A 19923-nucleotide genomic window follows, 5' to 3' on the forward strand; every position below is an offset into this window, starting at 1 on the left:
AACTATCAAAGGTTGCCACTGAATACATAGATTTAATATGCTGCTTAATTCAAGAGCTTATTTACAATGTCACACTTCATTTTGAGGAAGATTATTCTGACAACCAATCATTTAAAATATAGAAAGAATGTTTTACAAAAGGTCAGAAGTACAAATATTTTACATATTAACTACTAATAAATTCATTTCCTCTAAAAGTTAGAAGGATCAGCAAATGTCTTCAAAGCTATTTACTATTTCAGCACAAGACCCAACCTCTAATTACCAATGTAAGTTGTAAATAATTGTCAAGTATGCAGATGAGCCAAAAAAATCTAACAAATTAAAGTAATTAGCTCCCAAGTCAAATTTTTCTGTCACATTAAAATGCTTTTCCTTTTCTCAAATGTGACACTTACAAATGAGGGCAACATTGTCAGACAAGCAGTTATTGTAGGCTGCCAAAATTATGTGCATAAGTACCCGAAAGCACACACCATGCATATTACTTTCAAAACAACCTGTGTTTCACAGCAATTGACTTTACAACTCCATAGTTTTGCTACAGCATCACACTTCTGGATTGGGCACATTTACCAAACTTGAACCCTCACAGGCGACTCGAAAGTTGCACACTTTGTATGGAAATCTGCATGTGGTTCTCTGTCGTGGAGAGTCTTGGTTCCTACCTCTTCTTGGTTCTTCTTCAATGAAGAACCTTTCCCGACCTCATGGTTTGGGACACAGAGGAGAACTGGGCTACATGCTACAATCCAGGGATGGGGGGATGGGAATGGGCAGCTGGTTTGCTTGTCCTGGTGCTTTCTTGAGCACTTTTCATAGTCTTACTCTCAATGTCCTTGTGTTTACCATATCCAGTGGAAGATCCTGACTCATTCACCTCTGTTTAATTTTGGACTTCCATGCAGAACCCAGTGTCAGCCTGTTCTAGATTTGATGTCTTTATCCTTTGTGTATTCTTTTCTATTTAATTTTAAGCTAAACAAGTGATGATTGGGTTTTTTGATTGCTATTACTACAGATGATAACAAAATCGGGGCTACGTGTGTACTATAGATATGTAGGTAAGAAGGTAGTACCAGCCTTGAGCACATCCCATCTGAAACCAGTAGCACAAGCAGAAAACTGCATAATATAACTAAATAATACATTATTTATTTGTTCCTTGCCTACAAGCTTCCTTTAAATTGATCCCTTTCTATTGCTATCCCCCTCTATCTCTGCAGTTGTTGCTATTCCACAGCTTCCAGACAAGACAAAAGGGTTTAGACTCAAGAATACAAGCTGGTTTAGTGGTTTCCTTCACCCTGACTGTGCCGAGAGCCACGCAGGTGAAGCGTGCCTCCCGGAGCGGAGCACTTGTGTGGGAGGGAAGGAGTTTACAGCGTGAGGGGTACTCTGCTTGACCTGTAATTGAAAGTTACAGTATGTCTCTCATGGCATAGAAACGTGTTCTACTTACTACGTGAGCAAGCACATCTGTCTGCCAAGTATTTCTGCAAAATAAGTAAGAACTTTTTACTTTTGACTAATGAAAAATATGTATGCTACAGCATTTTAATCCATCTTTTGCAAATCTAAAATATTCTTTAAAAAATGAAAGTTTCAAATAGCCTGTCAACAAAACAAAAAAAAATACATATGTGCTTCAGAAACAGTGTGTACGTCACACTGCAGATATACAAGAAGTCATCTTTCTAGAGGCAAGGCTTGGAAAATGAATGTGTCATCCATATTCACTCACCGTAGTGTAGCTCCAAGGTTAGGTAGCTGTACACAGCACATAAGCCTACAGTACATGGGACCTGCAATTGTTTAATATGCTAAGATTTCCTGTAAATAAGCTCAAAAGAAATTAGTTCTGATATCAGTTATAAAGAAGCATTTTTTTTTAAAATGGAGGTCATCAGTAGCTACATCATTTAGAAAACTATCTGAAAGTGATTTCATGGTTCAGTCTCAACTGAAGAGCTTCTTTTCTCTTTTCTACAAATTTTGAGTTTTTCCATACATAAACTCAGAAAAAAAATGATTTTCTCACCAAATCTGAGGCAAGAAGGACAGTTTGGGAGTTGTATATTTGTCTTCTGGATTACAGCTTAAAATATACAATAATTAAGAACAGCTCCAATACAGTATCTCTTCAGCACTTGTGTCTGAGTCCACGGAACAAGGATACCTTTACTGACACCTTGGGAAATACGATGAATCATAGAACAGCCCAGGTTGGAAGGGACCTTGAACGATGACCTGGTTCAACCTTTCGTGGGCAGTTGGACCAGAGGAAGTTGTCAGTCCTGTTTGCAATTACCATGTACTATCCCACAGAAATACAACGTAAAGGATTCTCGCATCCGACTGCCGAGACTGTGGAGCACAGTGATGCAGGACCTCCCTGCAGACACATAACCAGCACATTTTAATTATGTTTTATCATATCCTTTCCTATCAGAGCTAGGATACATTACTCAGGGAGATGAACAGCATTCTTGTAAGTGGGGGCCAACAGAAGCTGCATTTCCTGGCTTTGTTGACTATACTGGTGTTATTAAATTATTTTTCTGCTGCTAGATAATAGGATGTTGTATATTGTGCTATCCAGTTTGCACAAGTGTGTATCAAAACACTGCCTTTCTTTTATAAAGCATTGATGATCCTGAAATCTAATGGAAAAAATAATCAGTTGAGTGCAATTCTCAGTTCAAGGAATTAATGCTTTAGCCAGTAAATTCAGCAGGCTTCAGGTGTCTATAGAAGTGTCCTGATAGTGAAACTCAGGGTATTTTCTCTAGGCTGCCTCTTTCTTTTTTTTCCTGGCAATGGCCAGGAGGTCTGGCCCCCCAGCACGCACCACTAAATGGAAGAGGCTGGTTACACAGAACAGCCCATCTATTTATGCAAAAAGATGCAACACCACATTATTTATTGCAACGCCACGTTATCTACCAGCCAGGTTATACAGATGTTATAATTTTTATTTCAGTACTGTGCAATTGTGTTCCAGCCTGCTAAGCACAGTATTAATGGAAACATCTGCAATTAGGCTAGAGTTTTGCATTTTTGGCGGGCGGGGTGTGTGTGTGTGTGTGTTTTTTTTGGGTTTATTTTGGGGTTTTTTGCCTAGAGGTGCTTACAGAAAAACTGCATTTCTGAAGCCAAGCTTGTAGCTTTGCCTGTGTAACCAAGCTAGGAAGACAGCAATATGATAGTCTCCCATGACTTTGGTTAGAATTTTGAGTTGAAATTTTCACCATTTCATGGACTACTTTTATTAAATAGGCCTTATTTTGCTAATGAGATCCTAGATAGTGTTTCTAGCTCATTAATGCGTAGTAGTAGATCATATAACTCTGACTATCAAGCTATGCTAAGTTTGCATTTATTCAACTTTTCTCATATATGCTCCAAAGAGGCAGAGTAGATCTGATTCCAGAAAGCACTCTTTGCTTGGCCTTTGGGCTGAGTAATAACTTTTATTTGAAGGCAAAATTATTTGAGTCACTGAAGATAACCTTACCAAAGAGATTACTGCTGCAATAAAACACAAAATAATATATAAAAAAAAAATCTTTACTTTTTTTTAATAATCCTTGGGTAAATCATTTTTAGCACATCTAAAGAAGGAGAGGAAAGCTTGGCAAACTCAAAGAAAATGGAAGTCGGATTTTATTTCAAGCCATAGAGACAGCAGTGCCCTTTAACTTATTAATAGCTCTAATGTGGGAACATTAGTGATAATTATAGCCCTTCAGGGTCTGATCCCACAAAGAAATGGGTTAAAACTGCAAGTTTATGTAACGTATTTGAATCTGTTGTTGTTCCTATTACGCAAAGAGAAAGAAGAGAAGGAGGAAAGACTAGAACACGGTGCTGGGTCTAACATGAAACCACGCACGAGTGGTGTCTGTGGAAACAGGGCAGTGAGATCCAGGAGGAGACAGAGCTCATCCAAAGATAAATTTACCCTGGGAATAGGAAAATTCCTACCCTTTCAGAAGTGCAACTGTAGAGAAACCTTCCGCTGATTGCTCCCAGTGGAAGACAAGTAACTGCTTTTAAGATAGATCTTAAGATATTTATGAGGGAAATCACAAGGCACGATGCAACAGCAGAGCTGGGTTTGATAAGCCAAGAGGCATATGCTAATTATAGGTTCCACAGCTGCGTTCATTTTTCTACGAGAATTAAAGATCTGTTTAAAGTTTTCTGCGCAGCTTGCACACAACGGGCATGTCCTTAAGCCATCGGAAAGAACTGGGAGCCAATTTCTAGGAGGGGGAATGGGGCTGCAGCCCGTGCTGTGGGCTGGGGAGTTGCCTCCAAGAGCTTCAGGCTGAGGTGCCTGATCTTTGTCTCTGCCAGGAGCCACCCTCCCTTTCCTCCTGTGGAACCTGTTGTATCTCCGGTTCCAGAAAGAAATTAAATGTTACAGCCACTGTTATTTATGATGCATTCCTGGATTATTATTTTTTAAAGGCTCAGAGATAACATCTAGAAAGGTCTCTTCCCACAGGCAAGAGAGGTGGTGTCTACTGTTATTTTTGACAGATACTTGCACACACTGCACTTAAAACTCTGCAGTGATGCAGATTCCTCATCCTTTCCGTGCAACCCAGGGCTAAGTTTGCCTTCACAGCTATTCTGGGTCCTACCTGCCGCAGGTCAGACCTGTTGATCTTGTTCTACCTGCTCCAGACACAAGCAGATCATTCACTTACCTTCTCCGGGGGCAATCTTTATGTGTATCCCACATAAAGGTGAAGATTTCTCTTAGTCACTAAGTTTATTTTTAATTTTAACCTGCCCTCTGAAACGCTTGCAGCTCCTTCTCATTACAACACATCCAGCTTTGAGGTTCTCTTCTAAAATCCCAGCGCGGGTGACCCTGGGACAGTCGCTGTGTTGCTGGTCAGTGCTAGCAGACTAAGCACAGGTTCATCCCAGGACTGGGGCTGGCATCTCCTTCGTCGGTTAAAAGTCATCTCAAACCTCCGAGGCTGGTACACATCCACAGCTCTGAAGTTCCTGAAAGATACTTTATTTGTTCCAACATGACTGCACTTCTCAGCTGTACAAAGAAATTTGAGGTAACTTGAGTATAAAGGATGATATATAAAGCCAAATTTTATTCTATTCCCTCACAGTAATTCTCCTCATAAATACTTCTTGGGATTATGAAATATTCCTTGCAGTAGAAACTGGGTATGTCAGGGCTGTATTATTTTATCCTGTTAAACATTAAGACACTGTATTCAGTGCCTGCTTCATTTATCCTATTAGTGTATTAGAAGGATGCTTTCCCTTTGCATTATTTAATGGCAGGTTTTTTTATTTGATATGATCAAGTTTATCTGTGTCTAAATGAAATTCCGTTAAAGATATACGGTACAACAATGCATAGGGTTTAAAATGGGTTTTGTTTTTGCAGCTGCAACAAAAGCGTGTCTGCACTATCTGAAAGATTAGAGTGAGCCTGCTTTGTCTGAGCACCACTATTTTTCTGATTTTATGATACCCAGAGACACTTGCTTGAAGAAATAACTTGATAGACAGCAGCATGTGGGGAATCTATTATTTACACTGATTATCTACAAAACAGGCTTTTGCGTTAGGGCTGCTATTGTTAAGAGTTTCTCCAAATCACCATTGCCAATTTTTCATGTTACCTGAATCCATTGTAAATACAGAAATATGGAGTAACAAAAACAGTGTGTGCCTGGCCCCCACTGAAAAGCCCACACTTACAAACACTACTGAGTAAGAACAACAGCGAGACCGTATAATCAGAGTGAGCAATAACTACAGGGATTTTTAGGTACCGCTGTGTGATAATTGCCTGTAAATGGGGACTTTTCTATCGGCAACCGTATGCTAAAATTTAAAACGCAAGTTTGGAAACAAATCACACCTAGGTAATAAAGTTTTAACAATACCGTTTCGTTGTGAAAACAGTAGCAATATAAAGTGCTTACATTCAAACGTATTCAAATGCAGTAGTTTGGGTTCTAGCATGTGTTCTAACAATTCAAGGTGTATGTATAGGAAATGTTAATAGCTTCTGTAGGTCTCTGACTATCGTATCACTAATAATTAGATGCTGCACTCCTTCAAAAAGCACACACTGACACTGAGGACCACAGCGTGGCACGTGAAGTAAAAATGTTCAAAATCAAGGTTTCTGAGTTGTCAGGACCTTGTGCCTAAGTGTAAGATGTGCCTTCTTCCTTGGAGAGGATTAGCATCCATTTAATTAGAATGAAAAGGTCATCTTACCCTCTCTCAATGAAAACTTGCTAATCCGTTTGTAACTTTACATATGATCAAATTACTGTGATTTTTTTTAAGTATAAATTAGCAGGAAAATTTACTCACCATTTCTAAGTTTGAAAAATTAGAGATGTTTGTTTCTCTAAAACAATACTCCTTTTTTTAAAAAAATTAGACTTTTGCTGCGAACAATAACAATCAGATTTAAACCTGGATTTCAGTGAGAAGACTCAATGACAATTTGGAAAACAAAACATTGGATTTTGGAAGCTGACGGGAAGGAGGAATGAGTTTTAGGGAAAAAACCTACAGTTTTAGGGTTCCACTTGTTAGAACAGCTTTTGAAAGTGGGAGAGAGGCTGCTGAGAGGTGGTTGACCCCGACAGGTCTCGAGGCAGTGAAACTGGGGAAAAGCAAACAGGAGGCAGCAAAAATCTTAAAAGTGACCTGGTTCAGTGACCCCTCGGCACCGTGACTCGCTGCTGCCCACCAAAGCTCTTTCCAGCCCCAGCACCACATCTCCAAATGCCACCCTGCCGACTTGGCGGGTAGATATTTAACGGCATCCTCTTCAGCCCGAGCATGGGACACTTTCCTCAGAAAAGGGAGCAATTCTGGTTGCAAGATATCACGGTGCTGGTGAGTCAACCGCGGGGGGCTGGGGGTGCTTCCATAGCCACACCATATCCATGGAGATGCCTGCACTGAGGACTTTTGAGAAGTTGCTGACTTTGGAAATGCTTTGTTCCAGAGAGTTATTTGAGAACAGAAATTAAGACACTTAAAAACCTTTTGCATATAGTTAACAGCCTCCATCAGTTATGGTTTAGCTTTCTCTGTAAGCTTAATGAAATGCAGCTGTTAAGTGTTCTCTAAGTAGGTCTAGTTCGAACAACTGCAAAATGTGTCTGGCATGCCCCATCACATTAATAAGCAAGCAAAAGTCATCTTAAAATTTACATTACTGTGTGTATTTTTAGCTGGTTTTAAATTAGTACTTCACTGTTTACAATATTTAGCATGAGTTATTTGTCGGTGTGCGAGTGGGTGGGATGGGAAGGGTGACTCTGACTATTGCGGAGGACAGGGAGGGAAACGTGTCTCTTCTGCTGCAGCCTTGGACGTGTCTTTGCACAGCCAGGGAACCCAAATTCCCAGGCAAAGATCCCCACAATTAGGAAATTACAATGCTGGGTGGCTGAGCTAGTTATCGTGTTTTGATTGCTTGACTTTATTTTCGGCCCTGTAAATATCATATTTTATATTTTAACTCAGAATCAGTATCAGGAACCAGTTTCAAAGTAGATATACAGAGCATATCACAACTGGGGTTATTATGACTGAAACAAGAAAGGCTTCTTATTTTCTGTGCATACACAGAGATACAGAAAACACACACTGGGATGATATTTCACTTTAAAACATTGCTGGTGGCATATCTATCTCAAGTATTTAAAATACTAAGCTTTAATATTTTAGTGCAACAAATAGTTGGGTTTTGCTTCTGCAGTTCTAGCAATAATCTTTTATTCTCTGTATTCCTGTTTTAAGACTAAAAAAATGCTACATTATTCATTTAAATTAGAAATAACTGATCAGCATAAGCCATTCATTTTACAGTTTTTGCATCTCACAGCAGCCTTGCATGAATGCCGGTGAGTAGGACCCGACAACAGCCCTCCCTTACCAGTTCCACTGGTCTATTGAGGGGTTCATCTTCCGAATCTTTCTGCCAACCCTCACATTTCAGAGAATGATAAACCCACTCTTTTAAGAACCTCACAGTTGTTGGCGTTATCCTCTACAGCTCTGTCTTATCCATCCAGGTAGAGCTAGCTCATGGACAACTTTTGCAATATTTCCTGTCTCCTTTCTCAAGGATTTTCAGATATATTTGTCTCAGTAGCGCTAAGTGACTCCTGGCTAAAACATACACAAAAGCAAAATTCTACCTAAAATTACACCCATGACTGCACAGGCATTAACAGAACAAAATTTAGCTGTTCCCTACACCAACATATTTGATGTCGGTGATGCTATAGGGAGATGGAGTCCCCTAGCACGTTCCTCCCTTGTTCCTGGCATAATCCTTGTCCCTGTGATTTCATGAGGAAGGACTGGGGAGGCAAATGAACGCTGTGCACAGGTGAGGACCCATCCGGTGGCGTTGAGCTACCTCATCTAACAGTTGGTTATACTCATGAAAACGTTTTATAGTGCCCCATGAGCCATCACGTAAAATGTGTTTCATTTTTCCGAAAGCCAGGGCTGCATAGCTCTGCGCTGGTTTCTTCACTTGATTTTCTTTGCTGGGATAAACAAAACATTTTGCCCATACATCACGTATAAAATAGTCTCTTGTGAATATATTTAAAACATAAGCATTTTGCATTTCGAACGAGCTCTGGGGATGTTGGCCTGGGCAGTGCTGTACATTTCTCTCTCATTAAAAGGAATTTCAGTGATTCATACCAGTAACAGAGGAGCATCAGGCTGGAGAGGACCTTCTGAGTCACCACATCCAGCTCTCAGCTACCATGGGCGTGGTCCAAACGCATTTCAACATTACTTAAATTCCAAGTGTTATTATTATGGTCAAAGCTCTGTTTAATCAAAGTCTCCATCTGGCACACACTTCAGAAGGGCCTCCTCATTCAGATTTATCTATTTAGCTTCACTAGTGAATTTTCCATCACTGTAAATTTCCTGTCTCGGGCGCTTAGCCTTGAGGATGATTGCATTTGCATAAGACTAAACAAATCGGTGTCTTCGCTGATTCATTTTTACACAAGATTTTAAGGTTTTGTTCTCCCAAGGTCAAGCTGTCTACAATCCTGCCTGGCCTCCGAGGCACAGAGTGAGGCTTCTCTTCTTGACAAACTTTCCTTTGGTCAAAACACTCGTAAGCCTGTTCTAGCGCTCTCCAAGCAGATTACCTCCTACCACAAGCCATTGCTTTCTAATTCAGTCTTTTATAGACTGTCGACCCGCTCCTCCAAAGCCATAAATCCTCAACTAACTTCAAGTGTAACAATATTTAGAGATGCTATCTGTAGGACTCAACTGAGCCTTCAGAGTCCCGTTATCTTACAATCTTTCCTTCTAAAAAAACATTTTTGACAGCCCAGTCTGTTTTGTCTTTTTTTTCTTGCTGCTTTGACCTTGAGTTAGTTTATTCCTTCCTTCTCTGTATATTTTAAATGTTGCACAAAAACCTATTTATTAAGGCTTTCCTATAATAAATCATTAACCTGAATATAGTTAAATGAAATGCTTATTAACATCTCCCTGCATAATCCGTTTAACAGAATTAGTCTTGCTTATTCAGACAACCTAAAGAGGTCCATGCTTTTGTCTACAAGGCATCAGCATTAAAGCTTATAATTATTTCTGGTTAATGCAGTCCTTGGTGTTAGGAAATGTTGGTTTGCATGTTTCAGCATAGTACTTTTCCTAATCTCTTGTATTAATTAGAGATAGTGATATAATAGTACTTTGTTCCTTTCTATTCACTACCAGGAGAGATGTCTGAATATAATCCTATCTGTGCTAAGAGTGTGCTTAAATATTTTCACAACTGCTAACTGTTATAAAACATTAGGATTATGTAGAATAATCACTAAATTAGAAAAAAGGGAAGCTTGGTAAGAGCACGTGGACTTCAGAGGCATGCACACAGGGACCTTGGCTGGCGGTCGTGCTCCAACGGCGGTGGAGGACACGGCAAGTGCCGACCTTAGCAGGGGTTTCTCCTTCCGCAGGACCGTGACACCATGGAAATTACTCCCAGGAAAGATGCTAGATGCAATCTTGTCAAACATGAGAAACAGACCCACATTTATCGATAACTAATAACACAGGGAATTACAAAGCAAAGAGGGGAGGGAGATCAGATTCTTTCTCCACGTGTCTCCATCCCTGCTGCAACAAGAGTGCCCGCTCACGCAGATCTACAGATAATTTTAATGTCTTAAGGGAGATTAGACAAGCCTGATAATGCTGATAAGGACACGGTGCGATACGTGCACACAAGCCCCCTCCTGTAACCCACTGCTGTATGGCAGCGCTGAGGGTTACACTCAGCGGGCAGGTGATGGTGGAAATCCCGAGCAGCTCAGGGCTCCCCGCGGAGCTCCGTGGGGAAGGACCATCTCCTGGAGAGGACAAGCACAGGGACCCGCCGAGCCCACTGGGTCCCCTCCCAGCTCTTCAGCGGCACTGCCCTCTGTGCGGCTCAGCTTGACACCCTGCCCCTGCCTTGCTCATCGGGCTCCGAGGAAAATTTAGCAACATATCTATTAGCAAGAAAGTAAATTATTTTCTCACAGTGACTGTAGCTGATCTATGGTAAACGTATTGCATCTTCTCAATCCTAGGTCATTTTATATTTCAAACATCACACTTTTCATCAAGCTCATTTTAACCTTCTTCTAGATGGAAATTCACTTTCTTTTAAGGTATCGCTACCGTGGCTGTGAACTGAATTTGCACTGCCAGATCAGCACAAGGGGAGACAAACAATTTGACCTTGGCTTCTATTTCAAATAGTTACCAAGATATTGTTCTGGATGAGAATCTTTAGCCAGATAAATACCTCTCTGCGGGCCAACCGCTGTTCTCCTCCCCCTTTCTGTGTACCAAAATCTTCACATGCTGTAAAATCAGTTATAAACAGAGTACTCCATTATAATGGTGGTGGTAGGTATTATGGAAATGCCCAGGATAGCTGCAGATACAATCACAGAGTCAAATAATTCATGCTTTTATTTAATGCCTAATCATACATACCTCCACCATTATCTTCCTGTACAAATATTAAGACTGCAAGTGTGTGTGTCTGTATAAAACAATGACATTCAATGCTAAGGTCTTAGTGGGGAGAAAAAGAAGCTGTGAGTTTTATGCTATTTTCAAACATTTAAACCTTTTCATTCATTCCTAAACTAAGGTTTTGAGTCTGACAGAGAACCATCAAAAATACCCTATGAAAATTAACTGGTCCAGGTACAAACTGACCTTGCATTACACAACAATGATAATGAAAGCAAGGACTACTTAGTTCTTATCAAAAATAATTATTCATTCTAAACAAATGACTAAGCAGACCATACTAAGAATCTTTAAATTTTAAAAGTAAGTTTGTTTACTTTTTAAAGTTCATAAAACACCACAAAAGATCTACCTAATTTTATTAATATTTGGGAACAAAATTTTCTTTTGCCAGCAAAGCAATCAGATAGCCACAGGAGAAGTTAATCAAAATACCGAGGTGAAAAAGAAAAGGACTGCAGAAGCTTGTTAATTTTTAAGAATTTTTAAGAGCCAAGCACAACATTTTAAACTGTATGCCATCCAGTAGACTTACCGTGACAATGTAATTGATGCAACCCATTTGCCACTAACTGTGAGAGAGGGACATCTGCTTATAAATTCACTTTGGAGACTAGAAACACTTGGAGATTTCCCGAAGTCAAATTAAAGTTAAGAGACATAATGATCTGGCAAGACTTTCCCAGCCATTAAGTCACCATCCATCGTACCTGAGACAACCGGGTGCTCCCCAGCTGAACGCCCGGGCAGCACCCTGCCCGTTTCTGCCAGCCCAGCTTCCCAAAGGGTGCTCTAATTTGGGCTGCTAATTATAAAAGCAGACTATTAAGGCAAACCGAAAGTCAGGCTTTTTCCACTGACAGATGAATTAGAGGGTTGAGGAGGCGCACCACGATGCACATGTGGAACTTCTGGTCCTGTGCAGGCATATGGCAAATGTTTTCCAGCTAACAGTTCCAGTTTGAATTAAAATAGTGTGACTTTTTAAACCTGCAGTATACAGTTCCGAAAAAGCCCTTTAAAGCCAACTTCTGGTCAGTTTGCTTGTTGGCACGCCATAGATTTTGGGGACATTTCCACGGTGACAGCAATTTCTTCATCCGGCGGCACTCTTGGGGCCACATGGATGCAAATGTGAATAGCTCTGGGTTTATTTTTGTTTTCTATAGCAAATGCCACTGCAGGTGTCACTCAGTGAAACTGCACCCAGCAGGTCCCAGCCAGCAGACCCTAATGACAGCAGGCTCACATCAGTTCACCCTCTTTAAAGGAACTCAGGAAATGGAACAGGTATTAGAGGGGCTGGAGAATAATTTTAAATTTCGGCTCCAGCTCTCTCAGAACATCAGTCCCAGTGAACCCAGAAGCCATGCAGCACAGCTGGATTTCATCCTTTATTGTAATACCAAAGACAGGTTTAAAGAAACTCAGAGAGCTTATTAAATGCTGTTTGGAACAGAAATCCTGTTTGTCAGACCCAGTCATAGCATCGAGGTCCCATCTCCTCGGGGGGGGTGAGGTGTGGGACAGGGTGGGATCCGGCAGGGCTAAAATATTGCCCGTGGACCAGCAAAACCAGCTCCTGGCCTCGTTTGGCATCCTGCACCTCCCTGTACCACGTGAACTTGGCCCTTGGGGCAGTTTATTCAAACCAGCAGAGTTCAGTGGCTTAAACTTCTCCAGATTTGCTTCTCCTTCGGGTTTCTTTCACATCAAATTCTTCTAGTTAGCCAGCTTTAGGAACCATAACGCTTTTCTATTATCTACCCAAGTCTATGTACTTTTCCCCCATTAATTCACCTAGCACCTTTGTGCTGAAACAATCCAGCTATGATTTAATAAGCTTTAGAAAGATAGTACTGGTTCCTATGCAGGAAATCAGATTTACATAATTTTCTACTCGCTTTTATAGCCACCGTAGTTCAAATTATCTTTACGTTGGGAAAACTGTTTTAATATGATAAAATGAAATACCACCTACGCTATGCTTCAGCTTGCTAGCCTGGTTTTTGTAATAAATTAAATGTTGATTTGTCATACTGACTTACCAAAGTTCCTTTTTAATGAGAAGAGAGTGCTCTGTCCTGCAGTTAGTCATGGTTATAAATCACTAAACTAAGCTTCAAAATCAAACTTCATCTTGTAATATTTTTTATTACCTGAACCTTTCTTCGTGGGGGAAAAAATGAGTGATTTTTTGGTTTTATCACATACTCTGCACCAAATTAAATGTCATACGTTGAAAACGGACCCGGTAGCACATAGCACAGATTTCTGTATAGAAAGAAAAGGGATGTTTATGTTTCAGTATTCGGACTGAACAAGACTTGAAATTCAGGAGACTGCATCCTGAAAGAGCAAACAGGATTTGGTGAAACCTCCACTTTTATTTTGTGGGGTGATTGCTGTAGTCTCTCCTACTCCTCCAGACAGGCTGCAATTTCAGTGAAATCCCCTTTGTGGGTTTATTATTGTTGTTCATTTTGGGGCGGGGGGGGGGGGGCTTTCTGCGCAAGCCAGACACCAGGTACTGACCCCGCAGTGAGATCCTGCTCTCCTCCCTGGGCTCCATCCTGCTCACACCCCAGAACCTTCCTGGGCACCCCAGCAGCACGGCCCGCGCCTGCCATCAGAGGTGCCTCACTTCTCCTCCTCCTCCTCTCCTCCCAGAAAGGAAGCAGATTTGGTGAAGTTTGCTTGCTCGGCAGCACGGCGTGCACTGTACCCTGGTGTCTCCCTAACAGAGGTGGACTTGGCACTGGCAAGGGGCAGCGGCGCTGTCGGAGGCGGATCCTGGGCTTGGCGCCAGGAAAACTGTCTTCTGCACTGTTGGTACCTGCTCTGTGTACGTCTCCCACATACCTGCAGAGTAGAGCCGCTGGCTGAAGTCTCATCTTCAGACCATCTCTTGGTGTTCTCAGTGCAGATAACCCTGTGGCTTGAGAAGACCTCAGGACAGCAATACAATGGGGTGGAAGGAGAGATCCTGCAGAAGAGGCGGGATCCTCCAACCCTGCACCAACCTGAGGCTCCCGGGAGACCTCCCCTGTTCATTCACGTGTAGATCACGTGGTTTTCAAAGTATCCACATTAGTGGTTTCTCCCTTTTGCAGCACAGCCTTTGCGTGGAGCATGCCCAGCTCACTCAAGATGGGTCATCAGGAATGAGGTTGGAAATGCCTGTTCCCCTCATGTTTTTTCAACTGCTCTGCCCTCTGCAAGGAAAAGGCCTTGAGCACCAGGACGTGGGTACCAGGCTGGCTCAGTCCTGCTCAGCATCCACCAGCTAATCTCTATCTGTGTTTCTGGCAGACATTGGGTTAATCTAGTCAAAAAAAGCAAATTCTGCAACTTGCATCTAAATAAAGTGCCATTGACATAGCGATGCCTGCTTGTAGAAATGGCACTCGATACAAGACTTGCACAGATTTTATGTTTTAGAATTATCTATAGTATATTCATATAGTCTGGAAAGCAAAACCTTTGATACCAGTGATCAGCCAAAGAGCACAGGATGCTGCTCATGACTATAAGAGGTTGGGTTTCATGCATCGTATGAATGAAAAATACTTGATTTGAGAGAAGTTTCATACAGAAATCTGCCAAAGTGGGCCTCCAGTGTTTATTTAGCAGCAGAACATCCCAATAGCATCATCCCAATCGCTTGGCTCTGCACAGGGTGAGGTAACAGGTCCTTTTCCTTCATCCTCCTGTGGCTTTACAAAGTCTTTGGTTTCTGCCCGGGGGGGTTCCCGCGCCGCAGTCAGGGTAGCCTGCAGACAGCCTGCTCATGGCTGCTGCAAGTGATTCTTTCCTCACTTGTTTCTCGACACTGTTTTCTTATATTTTAACTCTCTTTGCGTGCACTTACCGTAATATTTACCTAGGAATTTGAGAAAGACTTTGTATTAAAGCAAGTAAATATAATTTCTTCAAAGAGACTGAAAATAAATATGAATGTCTTTGGCTAAGCAAAATTGTCAAACTTTGGCATCTAAAGTTAGACAGAAAATGAGTTCTTCTCCAACAGAGTTAATATATTCACCTCTCATGGATTTCAGTGGCTATCTTAATGCTCAGTAACTTAAAAACAGATAAATTATTCAGATGTTTAAACATGAAGCGCTCATCTGATGTTAAGTACTCACATTTTTAAATGCTTGCCTTAATAACAATTTATCCTCTTTAAAAGAAAAAGTAATATTCACTGACCAGTGTAGCAAGGAGGGCTTGGCTACTTTTGCAGCATTTTCTCCAGTTTTCAGAACAATGCTTTTGCTGCCTCAATAGTTCTCTTGGGAGAATGAATGAAAACTAAGAATTTGGGGATCTAAGTGGAAATTTTCACTTAACCCCTTTTTCTTCTCTTTGCAGCTCCCAGTACAGCCCAGTACGGGATCACCGGTGACGCCGAAGTCCTCTTCTCCTGCTGGTACCTTGTGTTGACACTGTCCTCCCTCACCAGCATATTCTACCTGAAGAACATCATTCTGCACTAAATGTAAAGACCCATAAAAGGCTTTTAAGGATTCTCTGAAAGTGCTGATGACTGGATCCAATCTGGTAGAGTTTGTTAAAAGCAGCGTGGGATATAATCAGCAGTGCTTACATGGGGATGATCGCCTTCTGTAGAATTGCTCATTATGTAAATACTTTAATTCTACTCCTTTTTTTGATTAGCTGCATTACCTTGTGAAGCAGTACACATTGTCCTTTTTTAAGACGTGAAAGCTCTGAAATTACTTTTAGAGGATATTAATTGTGATTTCATGTTTGTAATCTACAAGTTTTCAAAAGCATTCAGTCATGGTCTGCTGAGTTGCAGACCGTAGTTTACAAAAAAAAAAAAAATATTGCAGTAAAAATGTGCTTCTTTAAGGCTGCAATACAAATATTCAGTTCCCTTCTTTAATAGCATTCTATCCACATTTACACAGAAACATTTTTTCTTTTTTGATAAAAAAACAAAAAACAAATAATATTGCCTTCAAAATATTTCTTCAAAATATTACACATATCTAGATTTTCTTCTAGCATGATATTCAGGTTTCAAGAATGAGCCTTGTATTATAACTGCATTGTGCAGTACTGCTTTCTGTTTCCTTTCCTTTTTCCTGCAAATTCAGCATGGGTGTGCCTTCATAAACCACTACTTTCCTCTTCCTCTCCAACAAATCTGGAATGTGTTTTGGGAAATGCTAAAGCATCCTTTTGAGCATAAGAAATCTCTAGTCGAGGACAAAGGTGCTATTGGCTAAAAGGAAAAACCTCCTGTCCCATCTCCAGGGGGTCATTGAACTGCTTCCGACTTGGGTTTTTAGGCAACCGGTCAAGGATAGCACCAACTCCTTTTTATGTTTTCCATCTACCAGCACTAACCAGTAGGTGATCTCTGTAGAAACTAGTTTTCCCATTACAAAACAGAACGCAAATTATTTTGAGACATCTTTTGAATGTAGGAACGTTTCCCTTAGTCATGCTAAATCAAAATTCCTAAATGGCTGTAAATGTGAGAAGCTGAATAGTCCCTTTTGTATTACTGGCAAAAACTATGTGAATTGGTATTTTTCTTGCACTTAATTTTGTACTGGTTTGGCTAATTTAGCAATGATAAAGGATGCTTTTAAATATTAGATATCTGAAAATACATGAAATATCAAACAGAATTTTATATATATACATATATATATAAAATACATATATATATTAAAACGAGGTTGCTCCAATAACTGTACTGAAGTGCATGTTGCCATCCATGATAGAATCATCTTTACAGACAGGACTTCATTACCGATGTACTAACACTGTACAAGTATCGTACCACAGCAGTTAAGTCCTCACACACAATTCCTAGTACTGCAGTCTATTAAGATAATACTCTCATTTCACTCAGTGAAGGATCAAGTTTCAAAATAGCATAGAATGCTACTAACTTTTTTTTTAAACCGCCCCGGACAGCATTAACACAAAATGTTGCTCACAGTTTAGAGATGAATTTAAAAATGCCATCTGTGTAAATTGTTGGGGCGTGACTATGGCCAACAGCCCTTGAACGCAACATCTCCTGGTGACCCCAACAGGTCTTGACTGGCTTAGAAAGCAGCTATCGATGGCAAGAATAATAAAACCATTATCAACGTTATTATTCCCGTTTTGTATATGAACTCCAGTAGGCGACACAACTATTATACTACAGCATTTTTTCTCCTGACAGTAGGGTTTTGTAGCGAGCAATACCAGATGAGCACTGTGCATACTGTGCACATACTGTGCAAAGTTCCAAATTGAGTTTACAGACCCCCCAGCTTTTTGAAAAGGCGGGCTCGGCGTTGCGCTAGGCCCAATATATACTATCCCATGCTAACATGTAGACAGAATATGCAGTGAATCTGTTGTAGTTACTGATAAACTCAGACGCAGGGTATAAACGGAAATATGTTGACTCCAAAATATGCAATAAAATGTCCTGGATCACTCTGTGTCAGTTCAGTGGCAGATCGTACTATTCCTATCATATTATTTACAGCCATGTGCTAAGCAGTTGCTCTTTTCAGAATGTGGCATTTTTTAAAACCTTGAATAACATGACAAAATTCATTCTTTGAGGAAATAGTATAAACCCAATTCAAATTATACTAGACACAGTCCTGATATTCTGATCTCTCTTGTATTGCAGCTTTAAAGTGCTATATTTTAGAATCCATTCGCTAGAAACAGTGGTGCTGCAGAAAGTATCATGTCAGTACAGTTTTATGAAGAAAGAAAAAAGGATACGCATAGCCCAACGCATATGCCTCGTCTCACGTAAAATTGAGAGATGTTTCTATACTGTGGCTGGATCAAATTATATATTTCGATGATATATTTCATTTCAGTGATTCCTGATATCTGGATCCTGGTATTTCCAGCAACAGAATAGAATGAACAGCAGGTTTATTAAATATGAAAAAAAAAAAAAGTAATAAATGAAGTATGGACTGTTTGCATTCATACCAGGTAGAGCCACTGGATAACATGGACAAGATACTTGGTCCCTTCTCTGAACTTTCATTTAAATTTGAGGGGACGTAATTATTGTCACGTCAAAAAAGAGAACAAAACTAAAACAAAACCCACAAACATTTCTAGGTGCCAATGGCGTTTCCTTAGCTGAAATAGGTATTGAATATCTTCAGCAGCAGCCATGTGTGTGTGCGCGCGTGTGTGCGAAGCGCAGTGCGAGGCGTGCGGGGGCTGCGCCGACGGGCCGCGCGCCCGCGGGGTCCCCAGGGTCGCTCTCCCGAAGGCTGCGCGTGAGGCTCTGCCCGCCCAGCCCTCCAGTCCTACAAAAGAGATAGAGCCGTGCTTAACTTTCCGCACGGGTCGATTCAACAGGCGTAGCACATCTAGCCAAGCGACCCTGATTTTTGCAGGATTGGAGCTGGAGGCGGTATTGATCAAATAAAGAAACTTGGTTCTTGGTGAATCTGTTCCATGCGGTAAACTGGTAATTGTACAGATTGGGACTTATTGGGGCGTTCGGTGCAGACTGCTGCAAATTGAACACAACCACATTTTACGAAATCTGCCCACCCTGTAATTTGTGGGGTGTATTTGCTTTAGGCAACTGTTTGAAGGTATGTTCTATGCTTCTTCAAAGGGTTAACCCATACTGTTCATATCTGTCGGGCAAACATTATTATATTTATTCCCACCTCTCAAACGTGAAAAATAAATGGCTTAGCTCCAAGCAGTATAACTGAATATTTATATCCAGATTGTTGTCCACATTGGAAACCCCAAAGTCTGTAACACCGTAAGTTCCTACTTGTGCAATAACTCAGGTCTGCAATTACCATTGCATCGGTGACATACGTAGAAGCAATGATGCTCTAATTATACAGTTGCTGATCGTGCTATTATACTAATACTGAATTAAAGGATGTCTCACAACTTCTTGAACAAATGCAGTTTCTCAAGGGTTTATAACTTGGCAGGAAATGTATCCTTCATAGCTAGACAGCTTTTTTTAAACTTTTCAATATATATATTTTTTTTAGGAACTATGATGTTTTTAAGATACAGGAGTGTTAAAAACCATCACCAGTAAAAGCTGCTTTTTTGCACATTTCAGAGCTAGCGTTCTAGACAAACAATGGTAAATGTTATGCTTACCAAAATCTCCGCTTAGTCCACATAACTGTGTTATAAAGAATGTGTATACCAAAATATGTATTTACATGGATAACAGTATGCCTTAAAGACTAAATATGCATTTACTTCTAAGTCTGGATCAGAATTGTGCCCAGTCTGGAGGTAAATAATCCATATTTCATAGCCTGCCATGGAAGGTTTTGTTTCTTTGGAGAAAAAAGAAAAAACAAGTGTTTCTTTTAAAAGAACCTTAAATAATTTAAAAATTCTTGCATAAACTGACATATGTGAGGAAGTTTAGGAAAAGGATAAATTTTAGCCTGACACTTTAGCACAGGCAGTGCGTCGCCTCGCTCGCGGGGTTTGCCCGGGGGGCTGGTAGCACCGGGGGGGCTGCCCAAGGCCCCTCACGACCCTCCCATGTCCCCTTGGGTGGCCCTGGGCCAGGGCAGAGCGAGGTGCCGGTGCCCCCTCCTCCCGCAGCACTGCGGGAAGGGGGGCACACACCCACACCCCTTCCACCATGCTACAGCTTGCAACACAGAGTTCTTTAAAACAAGAAAATGTTAAAAAAAAAATAAAGTTAAAAAACAGGAATTAAAAATTCTCCACTCAGCCTTAATATTGAGAGTAGATAAATAAGTATTGACATCAAAGGGAGGAATTTACTTTCAATTTGACCGACCTTAAGCA

At 40.8% G+C, this 19923-nt stretch overlaps 1 protein-coding gene across 1 annotated transcript in view; it reads left to right on the forward strand.

Annotated features, from left to right (window-relative positions):
- The window catches only part of NEGR1 (neuronal growth regulator 1), a 290225-nt gene extending 271183 nt beyond the window's left edge, over positions 1-19042 (forward strand). The window contains exon 7 of the mRNA XM_074875772.1: positions 15472-19042. Within this exon, the coding sequence (XP_074731873.1) occupies positions 15472-15596 (125 nt within the window). The 3' untranslated portion in view covers positions 15597-19042. The remainder of the gene's footprint in view (positions 1-15471) is intronic.
- Positions 19043-19923: the final 881 nt, after the last annotated feature.

This window comes from Strix uralensis, chromosome 8 (assembly GCF_047716275.1).
Source record: "Strix uralensis isolate ZFMK-TIS-50842 chromosome 8, bStrUra1, whole genome shotgun sequence".
NCBI classification, from domain to species: Eukaryota; Metazoa; Chordata; class Aves; order Strigiformes; family Strigidae; genus Strix; species Strix uralensis.